Source organism: Saccoglossus kowalevskii, chromosome 10 (genome assembly GCF_978046115.1).
Source record: "Saccoglossus kowalevskii chromosome 10, keSacKowa6.1, whole genome shotgun sequence".
Taxonomy (NCBI): domain Eukaryota; kingdom Metazoa; phylum Hemichordata; class Enteropneusta; family Harrimaniidae; genus Saccoglossus; species Saccoglossus kowalevskii.
In genome coordinates, this window is record NC_140650.1 from 25,837,520 (window position 1) to 25,858,747 (window position 21,228).

The following is a 21,228-nucleotide window of genomic DNA, read 5'->3' on the forward strand; positions in this document are numbered from 1 at the left end:
AACAAATTTATAAAAATAAACATGTATAACACCATTCATTCTGATCCAAATCCAAAGAATATACTTTCATCAGCTATAACATTTGGTAACCTCCATTACCCACAAGTCTTTGCAGGTTTCTTTCCTTTCTTTGCCATGTACCTGTTAAATGTTACATGTTAAAGCGGGGGAGTCGTCACCTACGCATGCGACAGATGGGCATATAGCATGTCAATGTTGTTATCATCGTTTGGAACTCAATTCCTGTGCATGTGCAGGTAACGACCGCCTCACTTAAAATGACCTGTTAAAAAGTGCCTATACATCACTGTAGGTTGGGAGTACTTCTTCTGAAAGATTTTGTCTCACAATTGCCTCTATTGGAGACACATTTCTGATACAGTATTATAGTTCTTGTTGCTAATGATACCGAGGGTGGATACTTCGGACACACATATCCTCATTACTGCCCAACATACCTATAATTCCACACCCACATTTCAGGGAATTCTAGAAATTTTGACAACTTTGTGGTATGGGTAGGAATGGGTTGGTGGTGATGGGAGAATAAATGCAGTAGACATGAAACTAATAGAATTACTCAATTCGTAAAAAACATACTGTAAATTTAAACAAATTTAGAGACAAATTTAGTGAATCTCAAAGTAGGTACAAATCACAAAATATGAAATTTCATTGAGAATCTAAAACAGTAACTATCTCAAAATGTTGTCTTCAAGAATGACATTACCTTAAATGTGAAAATAAAACAGATTATGATAATTTTTTTGAGATAGATTAAGAAAAATGATATAAAACAAATTATTTTAGAAAGATTATGTTCTTGTGTTCTCAGTTAGTATCAAGCAGTTCTGATTTTTTTTTGAATCTATTTTGCACCTGTCTTTGACTAATAAATCCCTTTTTGTACTCAATTTTTTTAAATATTTTTGATAGCTATGGAGTTTATATCCACCTCAGGGCATGTTTCATCTAGATTTGAAACAAAATTAGCTCTCATTGTAAGCAAATTTCAAGCATCTCTTTGTCTGATTTTGGGAGCATTCTGTGTGTCAAAACGGCATAATTAGTGCATTTTGCTATTCACGTATTTCCCCGATACTCAGTTTATTATATTTTATACTGGTATTGTGATTTCTAGATTGATGGATCGCAATGAACACAGGAAAGATAAGTGGCGCCTCTATTGCGGTGCCATACTGGAGAAAAAACATGCTGTATGGGCTTTTGCTCTCATTTGTAAACGTATCTCTTAAACAACTATAGATGGCGCTATTCATGTTATTCTGATCAATTAGTCTTGACCAAATCATACTTTCATTCTTTCATCTGAAACTATTTTATGGGAATTAGTCAACGTTCCCTTGTCTGGTCTTTTCCTTTTCTCAGAATTATTGAAAACAGTTGAGATTAAGCTATATAAACTACCTGAATTTTTGAGTTGAAATTTTGTGAGACTCTATAATTTTATTGAGTATGGCTTAATGTAGTGTTGGTAATAACAAAGGAAAGTGAATTCCCTTGTTGCCAATGGAGATGATATGAGTCACCTCGGCTTCATTCTCAGTACTATCCAGGGTTCAGTGACTCATCAAAACAGTCAGAATCCCTGGCCATCTAGACCTGACCGCAACAGCATCTATCTAGGAGATATTATGAAATAAACTCCAGCGTAACTTGCCAAGTTTTGTCAGATACACCACCTTATTAACGATGGAGACGAAGTTCCCAGACAAAAGGAGTTCAAATTAAGTTCAATCTGATGCTAATGAATGTTAGTGGATTTTTTAAAATGGGAAATCACCATGGCAATGCTCTAGTTATTGGAATAGTGGATTTTCATTTCAAAAGAATAATCTGAATCATGCTGGCCGGTGAATTAAATTTCTAATAGTTGATGTTGATCCAGGATGTCCGTAGGAAAGTAAATTTCATTTCTAGTAATCTCTACCTTAAAATTGAATTTATAGTTGATGAAATTATGAATGACTAAATCCACCACCTCAATCAAGAAGAATTCCAAATTCATGAAATTGACACAGTCACCACGTCATGCAGTTTTAGAGGGAAAGTGCTTAATTTAGATTAATGGGAAAATGAGTTATTTTGGAGGAAAGGGTAGATTTTTGCTCTATTTAGAAGCAGCTCCATAGAAGGGCTTACAAACCAAAATTGTGTTTTTTGCATACTAAATTATTAAAAATATCATTTTTGCCCATAGAAATACTTCTGTAATCTATGTAAACATATATGCCCCTAAGTATTTATAATTGTGTATTTGATCTCTTTTTAAAGACTTGAAATCATTAATTAACTTATTTTCACTTATTAATTATTACAAGCACATCTCCAGAAGCGCACTTAAACCGAAAATTCAGGTTGCTCTATTAGTAGTATTGTACTTACTTAAATGTCAGAGGTGTATCTAAGGTGTGAAATAAGTAATGCTTTAATGATGTTGCAATCAATAAATGTAATTTTTAGTTTATATGCGCCCCTTTTAGGATTACGTATATAACTGGAACCCCGCATTTCTTGTAATATCATTTGTACTTCCTGTCATCTTTAGTTATTTACCTCATACATCCTGTAAATTAACTCAATTCATCAAAGTATTAATTAAACCATCTGTCTTAACAAGAATTGATCTTTTAAAATCACCTTTAACAATAATTAAGTACATTTATATGGTAATGTTTTTCAATGTAGAATTGATGGCTGTGTAAACTGATGTGTTTGTATGAATTAGTGATTCATTCACCTTGCAGCGTAGGAACCTTAGGCAGTCCTGACGATATTGAGACTTCCACCTTCTAACTACATTGCATTACTTGTGATTTTATCTCCATATCGTACCTTACCTCAAATGCCAAATTATTGAGAACTGTATTCTGAAATTTTTACCTTTTGATATTCCACGTTTTTTTTACAAATCCCAAAAATACAAAAAAAGTCATGTTTTGTGTCGGTTGTAAATGTTATGAATGCCCTAGTTAAAATTACTTTATATTACATATATTGAAAAATTGAATCCTTGAAATTGTTTGAATTTTAAAAAAAATGTAAGTGCAACGCTCAACACAAACTAGTTATTACATGCTATTGAACTGAAATCCATCAAAAGGCCAAGTTTGTATTTGTGTGACAACCTTCAATAACTTCACTTTTGGAGATATCAACGCTTCATACATCCTGTGTATTTAAATTTCCACCTGAGCTACCATTTTAATATCAGCCAGACAATAGCAGTATTTCCTATAATGCCTGAGGCGACATAGCCACGAACAAAGAAACATGCGTCATATCGAGTGATTGAGAAAAAAATAATTACCCAGGAGTCTTTGCAGGCGCTTTCTGATGAACAGATGCAAGTAGCACATTTATCATTTAGATGACTGTGGGAAAATTACCGCTGCCGAGTTAGACAGTATTCCCAGAATCCTCAGCAAATTATAGTGGGGTCTTTACGCTTTAATTGCCCTTCAGCACTCTGCCATGTGAGCATCTGGCCAATCTAGGGGACACCACTATTAACGCTACCATCAATGGTAACACTAGATTCAATTTTTGTTTCATATTCACATTCCTACAACTTATTGTATTCCATACTTATATAAACAATAAAATATTACACTTAATTTATGTGTTCCCTCACTCTAACAATGATTTTTTTTATTATGATAATGTCTTGATTTAAAGAGTCAGTGATGGAGACATAAAAATAAAATGGGAAAATAATATGCATGTTTTGGTCACAGCGCATGTCATTTAAAAAATGTAGGGTATTTTCAAAGTTTTTTTTTTGACTGAATTATAGAAAAAAAATGAAAGAAAAATTAAATTTTCATGAGAAATCATAAAAATTTTTAAATAATATACAACCACATAGATTTTCAAAAACAAACTCACTACAGTCTTATTTCTTTTTCCTTTGGGTGTAATATTATTTGGGAATGTAATTCAAATGTAGTTCAAATTAAATTACTTTTTCGCAGACAAAATTAAACCTAATGTGTTGATTAATAGATACACTTTATACAAAGCAATAAGAACGTACAAATAATGTGATTGTCTAACGGACATTTAGTGTCAAAGATAAAGCATTAAAAGCACCAGTTCTGGGAGGAATCACATGCGTCTGTCGATCCTGAGAGACGTCACTATAGGAGGTGATGTAGCTGCTCATAAAAAGCAACAAAAACGATCGAGATAATTTCCTTTGTTGATACAGTAAAGTATGTGAAGCTTTTATGTTAGAGTAATCCCCTAATGCTGCTCACAGTGTGTTATTATGGTCCCTGAAATCCGCCTTTTTGTTTAGAACTATAGAATTGTGAAGTTCAACCGCCGTCTACGAATTACAACCCTGCAGATTAGTGTTTAATGAGGTTCATGGACAGGTAATTAATGTCATGTGTCAGGTTTTTTGATGGTTTTCGTTTTAGAGAATTTGGTAATGGTGAGTTGCTATCTTGGTCCATTTCACAACAAATATTAGCATGGATGTACTTAGCCTTTCATTTACTGGAATTACGCAAAATCTGCTGTGAGTCCAGATTATCTGTTTTCCCACGCATCACAAACTCAGCGATGAAAACTTTTAAAGTACCTGTGTGGATGATTTACTGCATGACTCATTGAGAATTAAATATGAGGAGAACACGGCTAAGTGGATTATAATGTCAAATTTAGTTGTAAAAAATCACTTGGTACAATCTGCATGCTTGGCTGGAGCAGAGATTATCAAGTTTATCAACTGTTTAATTGATTTACTTAACATCTGAAGATGGTATATTGAACTGATGAGAAAATAGTACTGACTTTATATGTCAACCAGTATAAGTATTTAGCAGATTGTCCATGATACAATAAAAGTAATTTATTGTTTACAATTGATCTTGTCATTCTACATGTAATACTGACCATATAAGCTGATAATGACCTATGTAAACTGATATTGACCTATGTAAACTGATATTGACCTATGTAAACTGATATTGACCTATGTAAACTGATATTGACCTATGTAAACTGATATTGACCTATGTAAACTGATATTGACCTATGTAAAATGATATTGACCTATGTAAATTGAAAATGACCTATGTAGACTGATAATGACCTATGTAAACTGATAATGACCTATGTAAACTGATATTGACCCATGTATTGATTCTTTTAGACCAACACCGACACATGCTCATTTATATTGACTCAATCACTACTGTTTAAAATTAACAATTGGAAAAGTGTTATCAACTGATATTCACTACTTTACTGCCGCACAGAATAAAACGAATGCATATGAATTTTATTTATGTCACTTTCTTTTGATTTGACCATTTTAAAAATCACTCTCGTGGGATACTCAGTACCATCTTAAAAGCAAAAACATTTTTTTTCTATGTAGTAGACGGTTTATATAACTGATTCCTTATAATACACCTTCTAATCAATTGTTTTCAGAAAAATGCTTTGTATTTGAGGAGATTTATGTTAATTAGTTCATCTATGTGAGTAGAAATTGTTTTTAAGAGTTTTCATTCCTTGTACTTAGAAAGTATATGCAAATTCTGTTGAAAACAGATGGGAAAATTAATAAAATGATGTTCTTTTAGATTTATAACAAATAATATGTAGGCACACATATGACCTATAGTTGTCATCTGAGTTTTGACTGCAGAGTTCCTTTCCACAAAGCCTTTATGTAATATGGGTAAACAGGCATGCAGTAACTAAGGAAACCATTTCTTGGAATCACACAGGAAGTAATTAGTCTCATCTCTGTCACATTATTCATGTTTCGCGACTTACCGGGGTAAAATGATTTTTTGCTTCATTTGTACTTCACACGAGCCACCAAGGCTTATATCTATATAGTGAAAGCGATGCTCATCAGTATGTTGCTATGGGATACGTGTGATAATTATACAAAGACGTGTAAAATACATTTATTTGTTTATATAAAATTCAAGCGCACACTGCACATCAACCACCGCCCTTTAAAGGTTTTTTTGTATGGAAAACTGAGCGCTGCTACACCTGACTCAACAAATCATTTAATTAAAATGTATCATACTACAGCTATTTTATTTCCATCAAATTAAATTACATGAACAAACATTATTCGCGTAGACACGTTAACATGTTAACGTTATTGTGTTAAAATCAATGTCGCAATAAATAAATATGATACAATAATGAACCACATTCACCTTAGAGCCAACTTTGACATTATGTTTTTCACTTCAAAATCAACAGCAAACTACCAGGGTAACCTGGCAACAACTCTGAGAAACAAACACAGACGAGATAGCTTGTGCAGTTTGTGGTTGGTTCACTAAAATCAAGTTTCGTTTGTACATGTAGTTTGTTCAGATCTTTATTTTTTGTTTTTAGTTTCAGATTATTTTTGTGATACAGGGCTAGAAATGATAGGCTTAATAGACCATTTTCCGTTCGCTGCGAGAATCACGCGTTATGCGTGAAATCGAATGTAAAAACAGGACAAACAAAGGTCATAGCGTCGTAGTGGCGTCAATCTTCGCGTGGAATTCGACGCGAAGTATTTTGGAGGACATTTCCATGCTTAATAATGTGCTGTCCACATTTGATGATAGGCAATTTCGATTAAGTAAGGGTATTCGGAAGCAATATTCCTCTGTCGAAGATCGGCCGGTCGATGTGAGTTACGAAATAAAGAAATTCTAGTTCAAAATCAAATCGTTCGATTTTTGCAGCAGGCGTTCGACGCGCGTTTTTCATACATCTCGCGAGATCTCGCAATTGTACGAAAAATCCCCTATTTAAGATGATTTTAGAAGTTGACAACTATTTACTATTGTTGTTCGTGACTCAACAACACATTAAGGGTGTTCTGAATTTGGATCCTGAAAAAAAACCCTGATTGAGTCAGTGGTTGGTGATTTCACTAGAAATTAGACATTGTATAAATACCGAATCAAATATATATTTCATGCATATTCAAGTAATCAGCGTGTGCAGAGTAACAATTGTACGCTACATTGTTGTTGCAAGCTGGAATGTTTGAAGCCTCACAACTGAATAACACAGATAAGCACTCATTATTCATGTAATCACTAATTAAGCCAAATTAATATTTAAAGGTACACGTTCATTATCCAATTAACCAGAGATTAATGCACAGAAAACAATATGTATTACTAATTAACAATAGACATACAAAAAGGACTGAATATCATCACTATTCTCACCATCAGTGCATTTACATTGTTAGCTCTGTAGCCAAGAGTATATAGTATATGAATGTAACACCATGTTCTCACTAGAGAATGTTACCTGGATGTAAATTATGCCCGGTAATTAAAAAGATATAGATCTCACCAGCTATGCAAGAGACATAGATATGATGGTCACTTGATAATGAACACGTAATTATTACTTTATCATAATGACTTTCAAAAACAAATCTGAAATACTGAACGTTTCTAGTGATTGAAAGGTAATAATTTCAAGTATGGTAGTTTAGTTAAAGCGGGTGAGTTGTCACCTGCGCATGCGTCAGATGGCCATAGCGTGTCATTGTTTACAAACGAGCGTCTACCCACAAGCCTTTGTGTTCTTAGCATGTGTTGTTATCGTCGGTTGGGACTCAATTCCTGCGCGTGCGCAGGTGACGACCCTCCCGCTTTAACAGACCATAAGCTTATTGTTTGCTTTTTTATTTCAATCCACATACTCACAGAATGTACATTGATACAACACAAATGTAAACTCAGGTCTGGCCATATATAACCTATGCAGATAGCTGATCAAATTTTTAGTTTAATTAATCTTCAAGTTTTAGCAGTCTAGTCTATACATACTAACACTTTAATTTTAAAAAAAACATGAAATGAAATTGCCAAAAGACACAAACGTAATGAAGTCTCTATTGAATAAAGTATAAATGTAATTTTTTGGAAACCTGATATTGGCTATATATTTCTGTATTTTAATAACTCAGGTTTCAAGAATTTTAATTTGAATTTATAGTGTTCTCATGAGTTGTTTTGTCTTCAAAATACAGATTTGATGACTCACATATTAGCATATTTCCACGCCAATATCGCTTTCTGTTATACTAAAAAAACATTGATTGTAAAACAGTTGTGGAAGATAGATGCAGTGATAAAGCATTTAATTTTCAACGCATGTATGACTGTTCACTTAATAGTAAACAGTAGTGTATACGAGGCGATCTTACAACCTTCGTAATATTGGTCTTTCGGGGAAAAGACAATAGGGAAGACAACAATGGTAATATAACTGCAGTTAAAATGTAATTGTGCATGCTTTACTTAATTGTAGCATTGTTTAGCTAAGTGTGAAACAGATTATCTTTATTTTAATTTGTGAATCGTTCACCTGGTGATAAAGTAGTAAGATTCAAGGCTCAATATTTTCAGCATTCAAAATATTGCACAAATTTATGTTTTCAGAAAAAACAAGTTATGGGTAATGTTTCGGATGTTAAAAAATTAATTAAAATTTCTTAAAATATATAATTTTGATCTGTTTTAATATATTTTTAATCAGGTATGGGAATTTAAGAACTTAAATATGTAACATAAAATATTGACTGTTCTTGTTAAAAGAATTGTTATAGAGTTGGAGACACCATTAAATAGCCCTGGAGTGCAGACAGTGTATGTAAAACAATATCCAATTTCACTACGATATTCACCTTGCCTGAAAATCAGCCAGACATGATGCTTTCATTGAACAGATTGGGGATTTGTTCAGACACATGGATGATCCAATATTGCTAAAAGCAAGTCTATTGTTATGCTAATATTGACCTATTGTCATGCTGATGAGTACCAGCCATATTGGAATTGCTTGAATCTCTTTGTGTCCTCAGAGCTTTGTGTGATTTGATGAAGGCGAGATGGAGTTGGTAGAATTGATAATCACAAATTCAGTAATATCACTTCCTGGATCAAGCATTTGATATCTGTCATTATTAGTTACAGTACTAATATCTCATATTTCATTTTTATGGTATTTTTATGTATTTCTATTTTATTTTTTAGAACTTCTATTTGTTTCCAGGAAATTGACAATATTATGCAATCATTTTCGGTAGTTTCACAAATATTGATCGTTTTTTGGGGGGGTTAATGGATTTATAAAAAGACAACATTGTTTAATGTGACGGAAGGAATTCGCATGGGAAATCTTGATTTGGATGAGTATTCCAGCATTTTAGTTAGGCAATCAATCACACAGCACATATGTCATCATAGTGATGTCATTTTATCTCTCCCCCCTCCCCCCCAAAAGAGAGGAAGGAATAACAATTTTGGCAAAAAGCACAAATCATCTGTGCTATTATGACTCATCTAAGGATGACATCATCACTGTGTTTTTATTTGGCAGCGTAAGGGACTGACCAATCTAATTCCTGTTGCTATTGAATTCAGACAATAACAAAAAGTTACATAACTCTTGGCAATTTAAATTGGCTGGTGTCTGTGTTGACAAAATGTAAACAGGTTTATGAAAATAAAAACCTTCAGCAAAAAATGGTCTACCCCTAAAATAAATTTTACAACAACAATAGAATCACTCAGTATTCAACACCATATCTGTTGGCATGATGCCAATTTAATGTCTATGATATTATATCCCCTATTTTCCCAAAAAAAAAAAAAAAATGCTTTTACTAACTTTCATTTAAAGACGAGTCTATCATCATCCCTGGCAACTTTGATTGGATGTTCTCTGTTATCAAATTTCTCATCAGGTGCCTCAATTATTGTCCCCGATCTATGAAATGAGAACAAAGATACACAATTTAATATTTCATGAGATTGAGAGTACACTCTGAAGCATTTATAGATACAATGAGGTTATTTGACAACAAAAGCCATTTTAGTTTTCATACAGCTGTCTGATTACTTGTCTTAAGTTTACTCATTATATTTGGCATACAAACCCCAGATCTTGTTTCGCCGAGTATTCTGTTATCATTAAAATTACTTGCATCGATTAATTGAATATAAAAACATTTGCAAAATGATGCACCAAATTTTGATGTGGAAAATAATGGTGCTCTGAACCGATGTAGGATGCAAGGTTTATAGATAAATTAGACGCTAGTTTCCAGGTTCATGCAACAAATGACTGGACTGATACAACTTGACAAAATATGTAGAAAAAAAGTGAATATTGGGAATCACATCGCTGTGTTCAATATGGGTCCCATGTGACATATACAACTCATGTAAAAACCATTGTCTGTTTACATAAAGTGCTACCTGCTACCTGTGGTGCATTTATATATCTTTCATATCTGTTTATTAGGATCCTGGGGCTATTATGTGAAATATCTGATGGCCTGACTAATTGCAAATTTTTGGAAATATTTCAGAATTTTGACCCAGGGTAGTAGTAATTCAAAATAGAGACAAATGTTTTTGCGTCAGAACATTATTCAAAAGTGTTAGCCCATAAAATTCAAACAAACAATGCAATAGAAAGTTAAAACAATCGCCAGACTTGCTAAAAATTATCGGTATTGTAATTTTAATTTATTGAAAAATTACAACCAAAATTGATGCACGCATACATTTAAATTTGCGCTGTTATTTTTACTAGAAGCTTTTTCTATTTATTTTTTCCGAAATTCTGACAAAAAAAATAAAAAAAAAGTTTTGACATGCACATTTTTAAACTGATCTGTCTGATGATTAAAAACATGGATATTATTTTTTCTTGGTCCAACTGAAAAAGTAGACCAAATATACACATCTGTAAGAAAAAGAACACAAAACAAACAACAGCAAAAACATCAAGAAGTGATGTTAGTCGGTTAAAAAATATTAACACATTCGGAAACCATGTGTGGTACCCGCCGTATATCATTCTGAGTCATAATCAAAATAGCAATATAGAAGATTTAAGCTAACAAAAAATTATATGATTAGAATATTTCAAATTTTTATTGAAATTATCATGGCAGACTATGCCATCCTGTATTTGTGTGTCCAGTTTTATAGCATACTTGGTGTGATCATCTAATCATTAGTTAGTACTTAAAGTTAATTATTGATATTATAATTATTTTGACTACATTAATTACACTTGCTTAGTTTAGTAGCTAGTCTCAGACATTACAATGTTACTAGTGACCTTACAGCCTGTCATCAATTTGAATTGCAACTCTTTAAAATAGCGGTGATATTCTACCAGGGATATTATGATTAAATAACGCATTGCAATGGTAAAACTTTGAAACCTCCCATGGTTATTAAGGGAAATAAGTTTCAATTGTCAAGTTTACCCTTATTAAATGTTATCGTTTTTTTTTTTTGTGATAATGTTTTAAATCAGAAAACCCATCAGATCAATATCTGCATCATTACCTTATGAATACAAGGTAATGTGTAATTTCAAAAGGCTCTCTTAAGACACCTATTGTGATCAAGGTTATGGGTAATTGTTTACGACCAATCAGTGCTGGTTGCATCGCTTTTGACAATCAATGAAAATTGCCTTTTAAGTTTCATAAATATTTATGATAATCCTGGTTGAGTTTCCGTCAAAGGAAAGAATTAGTTTGCTCTAATGAAGTGAAGTTCTGTGCGTCAGGCCTCCGGGGCATATTGCTCATCTTTGTGTTGTATATTTGTAATCCAATGCCAACGTGGATGATGAATCAGGAAAGCGCTTTCCTCAAATTACTGTTAATTCCTGTTTGTTTTGTTCCAGTGTTGCTAAGTTGGAAGTAACCTAAATCATATTGATGGCATTTCGAAAAAACATGCCTGTGGATTAATAATAAATTAGACATTAAAGTTTATTGAATTTATAGTGCTTATCACAATGGGGTTATCTTATTTATAATGGATGACTTCACTTGTCAAGTTCAATGATTTATATAAAATCATTTGCCCTTTTTTGGTTACTTTAGTTACATTTTGGTTGACTTGACGAACAAATAATAACAAATTTAAGATGTTATTGTAGAGTGAAACAAATATAGAAATTTGAGAAAATATGAGGAATCAGTTTTCATTTTCCTTTCTAACCTCAAGGAGAGATAGCTTAAAAGTATATGTTGGGAGATAATTTATTGATGTCATAATAATATCGACTCAAAGTAGGGTGATCATTTCACTTAAACAATCTTTCATATTATGGACAAGTTTTATTTTCATATTGCCTTCATTCACCAAAGTTATGTAGAAGAAGAAGTTTTTACTGAGAATAATTTCAGCGCATTTGTTATTGTAGTAGAGGATATCTGCCGGGTTTTACATTTATTGATTCATGAACAATATGATTATAATTTTGCGTATTCACATTATTTTAATTTAGTGTATGCTAGTGTAACTCTCAGAAAAATAAGTGAAAATAAAAGCCAGCTAGTTAATAAGAGTGATTTTAACGTTCCGAGTGATTTAAAATAAAAAATTGAATATTACCTTATAAATAAATGGGCATTATGTACATCTGCTTGGAGGCATTGATTGAGTACATAAACTTGAATAGCAAATAACATATTAAGTTTGACAATGATAAAATGTCAATAACCGAGATTAACCCATTATAAATTTCAGTATAATGCACGGTCAAGGTCCTGTCTGCTATTGACCCTTATTTCAAGTGATCATTCTTCAATACTGGAATATAAACCTGCATTCCAAGGTTATTAACCTGAGTATCAAACTGTATTATCTATTGAGTTTATTGACCCAATAATGGAAATTTGTTATTTATACTGGATTAAAATTTAGGTTTTTATCCTACAATTGTGGCATTAGTCCAATAGCAGAAAGCTATTGCCTTGCAATGGAGTAGTTGATAGTAGTTACAACCAACGATTAAATGCAGGGCTGTTAATGAAAAGGAGGGAAGTTGTAGAAAAAAAATGTTATTGAATTGCCAGCGGTGGTACAACAACTATATACCCGGTAATCAGTTAGTTGGACATTTTTAGTACATTTATATATGGTATAAGAATAGGGTATAGAATGCCTGAATAGTACAAGGCAGTAATAGAGCAGGAGTTTGGATTATTGATTGAACCTGTTTTATCACAGTTTGTGTTTAAAGTGTGTCGGCGCCTACTGATTTCAAGTATATCGTAAAGCTGCATAAAACCAAACGTTTATGTTCTACATAATGTTCCATATCCCGGAATTGTAATTTACGCAACGTAATTGAGTGAAATGGACAAGAGGGTTAGGCGAAACGAGATGAATGATGAAAAAAGCACTTTTACAGACTTCATTGATTGAACTAGTACAATGAAATGCACAACTTGATGAGTGGTAGCCTCGGATAATTACTTATGTGTGTACTGTGATGAATTGGGAAGCTGCATCGATGCACAGGATAAAAATATGAAATGTTGCAATACACGCTGCATGATCAAATTTCACATTATCGACAAAATTTTTAGTAAAATAAATCAACATAAGTTTGAAATTAAGGTTTATTTATAGTGTTATTAGCTTCTTTGTTTACCATATACAAAGAACTACCAGATACAATATCTTTTGTTTGCTTTGTATCCAGCAAATTACTCCTGTGCCTTGAAAATGTGTAATCAGTGGTAAAAAAACATTCTAACAAGCCTGATTAGTTCTCGTGGCGTTAATTGAACCTAATTACTTGAATTATCATGCAAATTGCTTTATTCTATTCACCCAAGTGGTAAATGCTTTGTTTGGTATCTAAATAGTTACCTGCACAAATAGAGAAATTAAGAGAGTAATCAACAGCGCTTTATTTGTAGCTTGTTTGATTGTGAAATAAAATCTTTGCAAATGGTTTTTGTTGAAGTGAATAGGACTGAGTTTTATTGAGAGCGCCCTCAAGTTATTTTCATGAGAACAAAGACTTTGACTGTCGTGATAGCGCCCTCAGTGTTATGAATAAACAAACTTTTTGTGGTAGGTTTTGATATAGCGCCACCATTAGGTAGTTTTTGCATGAAGCTTGTTTGTTTTTATGTGTATTTATGGGACAAATGTAATGCACAGATTGAATTCGATTGAATAACACATTAACCGTAAACTCTTATTTTTGCTGTTATTTATGATTATACTTGATTTATGGTCAATGAGGTCAAAATCCCACACCAATTACTGCGAGTTTCTTTTCTTAAATAATCCAGTGAAAACTTAATTTGTTTGGATTATCCATGATTCCTGATTGGAAAAACTATATGTCACTCATGAAATTGAAGTCACTTAGATTAGTTATGAAAATTATGGTAATTCGGTTAATATATATAAAGATAATTGAGTTTTGACTGTTTTTGATTTTGAATTCGATTATTATGTTGTATATTTCAGTAAAGAAGCTTGAAACAGACCTGGAAAAAGCTCTTTTGAAGCCAATTCCACCTCCGCCACCACCCCCACCTCCACCGCCATCGTCAGTAAACCCACTCAGGTATGTGAATTCATTGATTGCAAATCAGACAACTATTACTGTATATAATGTATAAAGAGGGAGTGTAATGCTGCTCTATCATATGAAAGTGATTCAACTCTGGAAACTATGTCAAGGAATAATACAAAATTTAGTTTACGAGTTATCGCTGTTTTTGTAATGAAGCTTCCATATGCAAGAGGTTGTCCTTTTACTCATCATACCTATACTTGTGTCAAACAGGAGAATAGTTTTATCATTTTATATTCAACATCACCACCAACTACTGTTGCTATTCAACAGTTTATGTGTTACTCAATTTTTGTATTGAATATATTGTTGAAACCCTGTATGTCATTCGTTTGATATGGTTCCATCTTCCTGTGGGAGTGTGGGTTTCTATACTGCTGTGGTGGTGTGTGTTCCATACTGCCGTGGGAGTGTGTGTCCCACACTTCTGCGGGAATGTGGGTCCCATACTACCATGTCATTTTTTCAGATCAGATTCAAAATGGCCACCTGGCAGCTATTCTGTTTTAATGATTGTGGTTCTAGTGCAGTATCTGACATGTTTTGACCAATTATATTCAAATTCTAATTATTCATTATACATTATTTTATAGATATACAAATATTTTGGTTTGACGATCCGATTCAAAATGTGCTAAAAAATCATCAGATCTTGGTCGTTTATAGATGGATTTTGTTCAAACTTGGTACATATATTAGACATTACGAGTCCCTGATGCATGTCATTTTGTTTCCAAGATCAGATTCAAAATGGCTGACTGGATACTATTTTGTTTTAATGAACGGGATTCTAGTGCCATATCTCTGACATACTTTGACTTATTATGTTCAAATTTTATATATTCAATATACATCATGTCATAGATATACAGATGTATTGGTTTGACTATCTGATTCAAAATGGTCAAGTGGCGGCCATTTTTATGCTAAAAAAAATCATCAAAAATAAAGCATTTCTGTGGAACCAGATCGTTTATGGATGTATTTTTTATCCCTCAATATAGACAAGTACTTGTACTGTATTACTATAAACAAAACTATATAACTTAGATTTGATAACTAACGAGGAGCCATGCATGGCTTGTTATTATTATTACAGTGCTTTGAGGAGTGCTTTACGAAGTAAAAATAACAAACAGCATATAATTCAAGAACAAACGAAGAATGGTAAGTGAATTATATATACACCTGATTAGACAGCTAGTTCATTATTTAAAAACTTCATTTACTGATTCCCCACTGTTGTTTCAACCCCAAAAACTTGTTTGTATTTAAAATTAATTTATATGACAATGCATATTTATATTGAAACAAACTATGATAAAGGGAATAATATTATATAACAGGGCAAGGTCACCATAGTTCAGCTATGTTTTTATCTAGCGTTTCTGAGCCACAAATTCACTGGAATTTCTTTATTTTGGTGTTATAATGAAAAAAATTGCAATGAAAATACATCATTATACGTGTGTTAGTTACTTTATAATTCTAATTTTCATAATTCTTATGTTTAATTGTGTTTTATACAATATTCTAGATAACAGTAAAGCAATGAACCAGGCAATGAAAGAAATGATGGCTAGAATTCATAGTGGCAAAGCATTGAGGTCTGTTAAGGTGAGTAATATTTTCAGATGATCTATCCTGTTTTTTTTTTATCTAATTTTATTTAAGAGGTAGAAGCATGAGTACTGTTATGACCATTACCCCCCTCCCCCCCCCCCCCCCCCCCCCTGCGCTGTGATCAATGTTTTTGTTTTAAGTGTAAGAACTCGTACTAAATAGGGGGTTCTTTCACTGCTAGAACGTGGTAGACAAGACAATAGTACTGGAAATGAAATAAACATACACCAAAATGTCGAGAAAGACCAACCAAAAGAAATTTAAGAACCATTATGACAGTGTCGCTTTAAGAACCACAGCTCTCGCACATGTTTAATTTAGTTTTGTGTATTTTGCCCTAGTCATTTAGTCATGTGTGAAATATACTTAATGCTGATTTGAGGGGCTTAGCAACATTTATGAAAGGTTATCACGAGAATACTGCCAAGTATGTACAAAGGCAGTATGGTGATCATATTGACTGACATGTAGCAGAGGATGATGCATTACTGTACTGCCTGAGTGCATACTTTGTTGTATTCTTGTGATAATCTAATTATTATACATCTTTTTCACTAACAGCGGGAAGATCGTCACCTGTGTATGCGCGAAATTGAGTCCCAAGCGACGTTAACAACACACGCTAAAAACACAAAGGCTCAGGGGTAGACGCTTGTTTGTAAACAATGACACGTTATGGCCATCTGACGCATGCGCAGGTGACAACTCCCTTGCTTTAAAGCACACAATAGGTTTTTTTGTTAATTACCTAACTTGCAATAATACCGTACTTATCCGGGTAAGAGCCCATGCCTGGGCAAACGCCCATGCCTGGGCAAACGCCCACCCCCCAATTTTGACACAATAAGGAAGTTGAGGTCATATCTGGGCTCACGCCCAGGGGTCTTTTTTTTACACACACACACACACACACACACACACACACACAAACTATTTTCTATTCGTTGATTGTGGTTGTATTAACAGCTGACTTTCTTGAAGTTTGTCGTGATACTTATAAAAATTGTTAATTGCGTAAAACAAGGGGTGAACGCAAAATAGCTGTGACAGCTTTCTGCCTTAAGGGCAGCGCGTTCACCGCTGATTTTTTCAGAATCATAACAGTCAGCAAGTCTATAAAATATATATTAAAGCAGAAATGGTAGTTCTCTTTTTGAAATATGTCATGGCCCTAAAAAGGGGCGGTCGTTTGGTTTGTGCTTCCTTACAAAACGATTCAAGCAAATAAGGAGAGCCGCTAAACAAGTGTCCACTCGTTCGGCTTTAGCGTCATCGACAATGAAACCAATGTTGCAATATTGTAGCAACCCGTACCAGGGAGAGTGGTTGAAATCACGTTATTTTGGCTTTATGAAATACTGGTATGTTGTAGTAGCGTGCGAATCCATAACTGGGGCCAGAAATTTTGCAATGTCACGCCAAAGACTGCTAACTTTTTTATCATCTTTTATCACCACTATTGTATTTCTGTCTTGCTGCAGTTTAGCAGCTCTTATTGGCCGCTTAAGCTATTTTGATATTACATAACGTATACCACGACCAAGAGAGCTGCATAAACTGCAGCAAATTTCTGTCATGAAAACTATTCTTCTGTCATTGGATAAAAAAAAACACCGTGATATCTATATAGTGAGACATTCCAATCGCTGGAACTTGCTGAATGATAACTTTCACCGTGATTAATAAGCGTCGAGTCTGATAAGAAAGCAATGTCACGATTTGACCTTTATGATGAAATACGAGTAGTGATGTCATTCTTAGCCAATCAGTAAAGCAGATGCATAAAGGTCAAAGATGATTACTAGACTGTAAACAAAAGCATCGTGTGCCATCGCAGCAGAGCGACCCCATTTTTCTTGTCTCTTTTTATGATTAGACATGAATGAAAAGTGCCAAGCTGACCGGCTGCGAAATCCGTGGATTAAAAGTACTAAGTCCAAATTGTGTGGGACGATATCGACGAACTTCAGGAATAAGTTGTAGGGATTTTGTTCGACGGCTACAGTGACGCCGACTTTGACTTTGAGGGTTTTGAGTTTGACGAAGATGGCAATGAACGTACAAATAAAGTTCTGAGAAGTTTTTTCAAACAGCTATGAATTTTTATAATTTTTACTGTGTAAATTTGTAAATTATTATTGATCTTGTATGACGGTTGTTTCGTAATTTGTCGAGACCGGAAATCATTTTACGCAGTTTAACCCCTGACATTTTAATTCATTTTAAGTTCACGCGTATTGGGCGTGTTTGTCGGCGGGAAAATCCTAATTCAAATGATTCCTCACTGTCGATTTTTATTATTTCTGTTTTATTTGTCACATTATAAGCAATACATTATTTTTGTTTTACTTCTAGTGCGCATATTGTTCATTTATTTCCGTTGCATGTTTCCATTTGCCGTTCTATTTCCTGCCGCAGTGCGTGTTGTCAATTTTCGGGGATTTTCAGGTTTTTTTTTGCCGGGATTCCCCTGGTAAACGCCCACCCCTTCTTTTTGGCAATTTTCCATGTTCAAGACCCTGGGCTTATACCCGGATAAATGCAGTAATTAGACAATTGTTAGTTCTTTAATTATTTCATTGAAACTTGGTATTTAAAAGCATTAGGGTAATATACAGACCTCATTAGAATATGGTGGAATTCTGTGAATATTAATTACCTAATTTGCATGATAACTAGCCAATAATTCCTGTAATACATCAAGAACTGATACAATATTGAAGTCAACATATCTACTCATTTGCATTTAATCACCCTCCCTTTTCAATCAATGTTAACATTATTCATATATATTATCTACATTTCTTTCTAGCAAACTGGCACGACTTCCCCTGATAATGACATGCAGGGTATGAAAGAATTGGGAAGTATTTTGGTAAGTTATTTATCCAGTTAAGGCTGTGATGGTCATCAGGGCCTATGTGATCAGATTGTTGGTTAGTTGCAATAACAACAAACAAACAAATGGTTTAATTATCAAATGAATTTTACTGCAGTCAAACCTGTATAGCCCTCTGCTATATAAAGACTACCTGCATATAATGACCAATTTTAGGCAGTCCCAAAGCATAAATGTATGAACAACCTGTGTCTTATGAGACCACCCTTTCAGCAATATTTTTAATTTATTCAAGTCAAACTTATTTGATTTTGATTTTGATCAATTCAAATATAAAAATGTGTTTTTGTTTTCTGGACAGATATTATATGTCAAATGTATGAGAAATATAATTAAACCTCAATATAAACCCTACCTGTTTATTAAAACCATTGTAATGAAGTCCCTTGGATGGCTTCTATTAAATTAACTTTCAATCCAAGGTATAAGCAACTTTAAATCACTGAGATCATTGTTATGTGGGGATGAATAGTTGCATACATCAAGATGATTTTTAGCTCCGCTGTCGACTTTGTCGAGCGGAGCTTATCATATGAGTGATTGTCCGCCGTCGTCGTCGTCGTCCATCGTCCGTCGTCCGTGTCAATGTTTTACTTTTTCGACTTCTTCTTGAAAACTACAAGCCTGAATGCTTTGATACTTGGTGTATATGTACCTTGGGTAGACCTCTCTTAGGTTTGTTCATTTCATGTTGATATCTTCAATTCTCTAATTTTGGTGAATATTTTTGGCATTTTTGGTAAAAAGTGATATTTTCGACTTCTTGTTAAAAACCGCAAGTGCAATTGCTTTGATATTACATATATAGGTACTACATGTGGACCTCTCTCAGATTTGTTCATTTTGTAATGATATCTTTAATTCTCTAATTTTGGTGAATATTTTTGTCATTTTTGGTAAAAAGTGATATTTTCGACTTCTTGTTAAAAACCGCAAGTGCAATTGCTTTGATATTACATATATAGGTACTGCATGTGGACCTCTCTCAGATTTGTTCATTTTGTAATGATATCTTTAATTCTCTAATTTTGGTGAATATTTTTGTCATTTTTGGTAAAAAGTGATATTTTCGACTTCTTGTTAAAAACCGCAAGTGCAATTGCTTTGATATTACATATATAGGTACTACATGTGGACCTCTCTCAGAATTGTTCATTTTGTAATGATATCTTTAATTCTCTAATTTTGGTGAATATTTTTATCATTTTTGGTAAAAAGTGATATTTTCGACTTCTTGTTTAAAAACCGCAAGTCCAATTGCTTTGATACTACATATATAGGTACTACATGTGGACTTCTCTCAGATTTGTTCATTTTGTGATGATATCTTCAATTCTCTAATTTTGGTGAATATTTTTGTAATTTTTGGTAAAAAGTGATATTTTCGACTTCTTGTTAAAAACCACAAGTCCGATTGCTTTGATATTACATATATAGGTACTACATGTGGACCTCTCTCAGATTTGTTCATTTTGTGATGATGTCTTCAATTCTCTAATTTTCGTGAATATTTTTGTAATTTTTGGTAAAAAGTGATATTTTCGACTTTTTGTTAAAAACCAATAGTTCAATTGCTTTGATATTACATATTTAGATACTACATGTAGACCTTTCCAGATTTGTTCATTTCGTGATGATATCTTGGATTCTATAATTTTGGTGAATATTTTTGTCATATTTGGTAAAAAGTGATATTTTCGACTTCTTGTTAAAAACCAAAAGTTCAATTGCTTTGATATTACATATATAGATACTACATGTAGACCTTTCTCAGATTTGTTCATTTCATGATGATATCTTCAATTCTCTAATTTTGGTGAATATTTTGGTCATTTTTGGTAGAAAGTGATATTTTCGACTTCTTGTTAAAAACTGTAAGTCCGATTGCTTTGATACTATACATATTGTTCATTTTCTGATGATGTCTTCAGTTCTTTAATTGAAATGTGCATTTCTAACAGCGGAGCTATCTCAGCCGATAGGCTGCTTGTTTTGATAAATGTGACAATGTCTCACAAAAGTAAAATCAAAATTGTATTGTGGGCCATTCTTTCTATTCTTGTTTTTTCAACACAATATGTTTAACTTGACCATTGTGAAAAATAGAATAAAAGTAGATACCATGACCCACTGCTAATATTGTAATTACAATAGACATACTGTAAGATACTTTATTTAAGCTGGAATTAATTTTCGCTGAAAAGACATTTTGGGTGTTTTGTATGAAATTTATTAGTCCCCGTTCGGACGAAGTCCGAAAACAGGGA

At 33.2% G+C, this 21,228-nt stretch overlaps 1 protein-coding gene across 2 annotated transcripts in view; it reads left to right on the plus strand.

Moving 5' to 3' along the window:
• LOC102804927 (shootin-1-like) overlaps positions 1–21,228 on the plus strand; it is an 80,546-nt gene that overhangs the window by 50,671 nt on the left and 8,647 nt on the right. For both annotated transcript variants that reach the window (XM_085504425.1, XM_078008569.2), the window contains 4 exons: positions 14,331–14,430; positions 15,539–15,606; positions 15,977–16,056; positions 18,875–18,937. In XM_085504425.1, the coding sequence (XP_085360551.1) occupies positions 14,331–14,430; positions 15,539–15,606; positions 15,977–16,056; positions 18,875–18,937 (311 nt within the window). The remainder of the gene's footprint in view (positions 1–14,330; positions 14,431–15,538; positions 15,607–15,976; positions 16,057–18,874; positions 18,938–21,228) is intronic.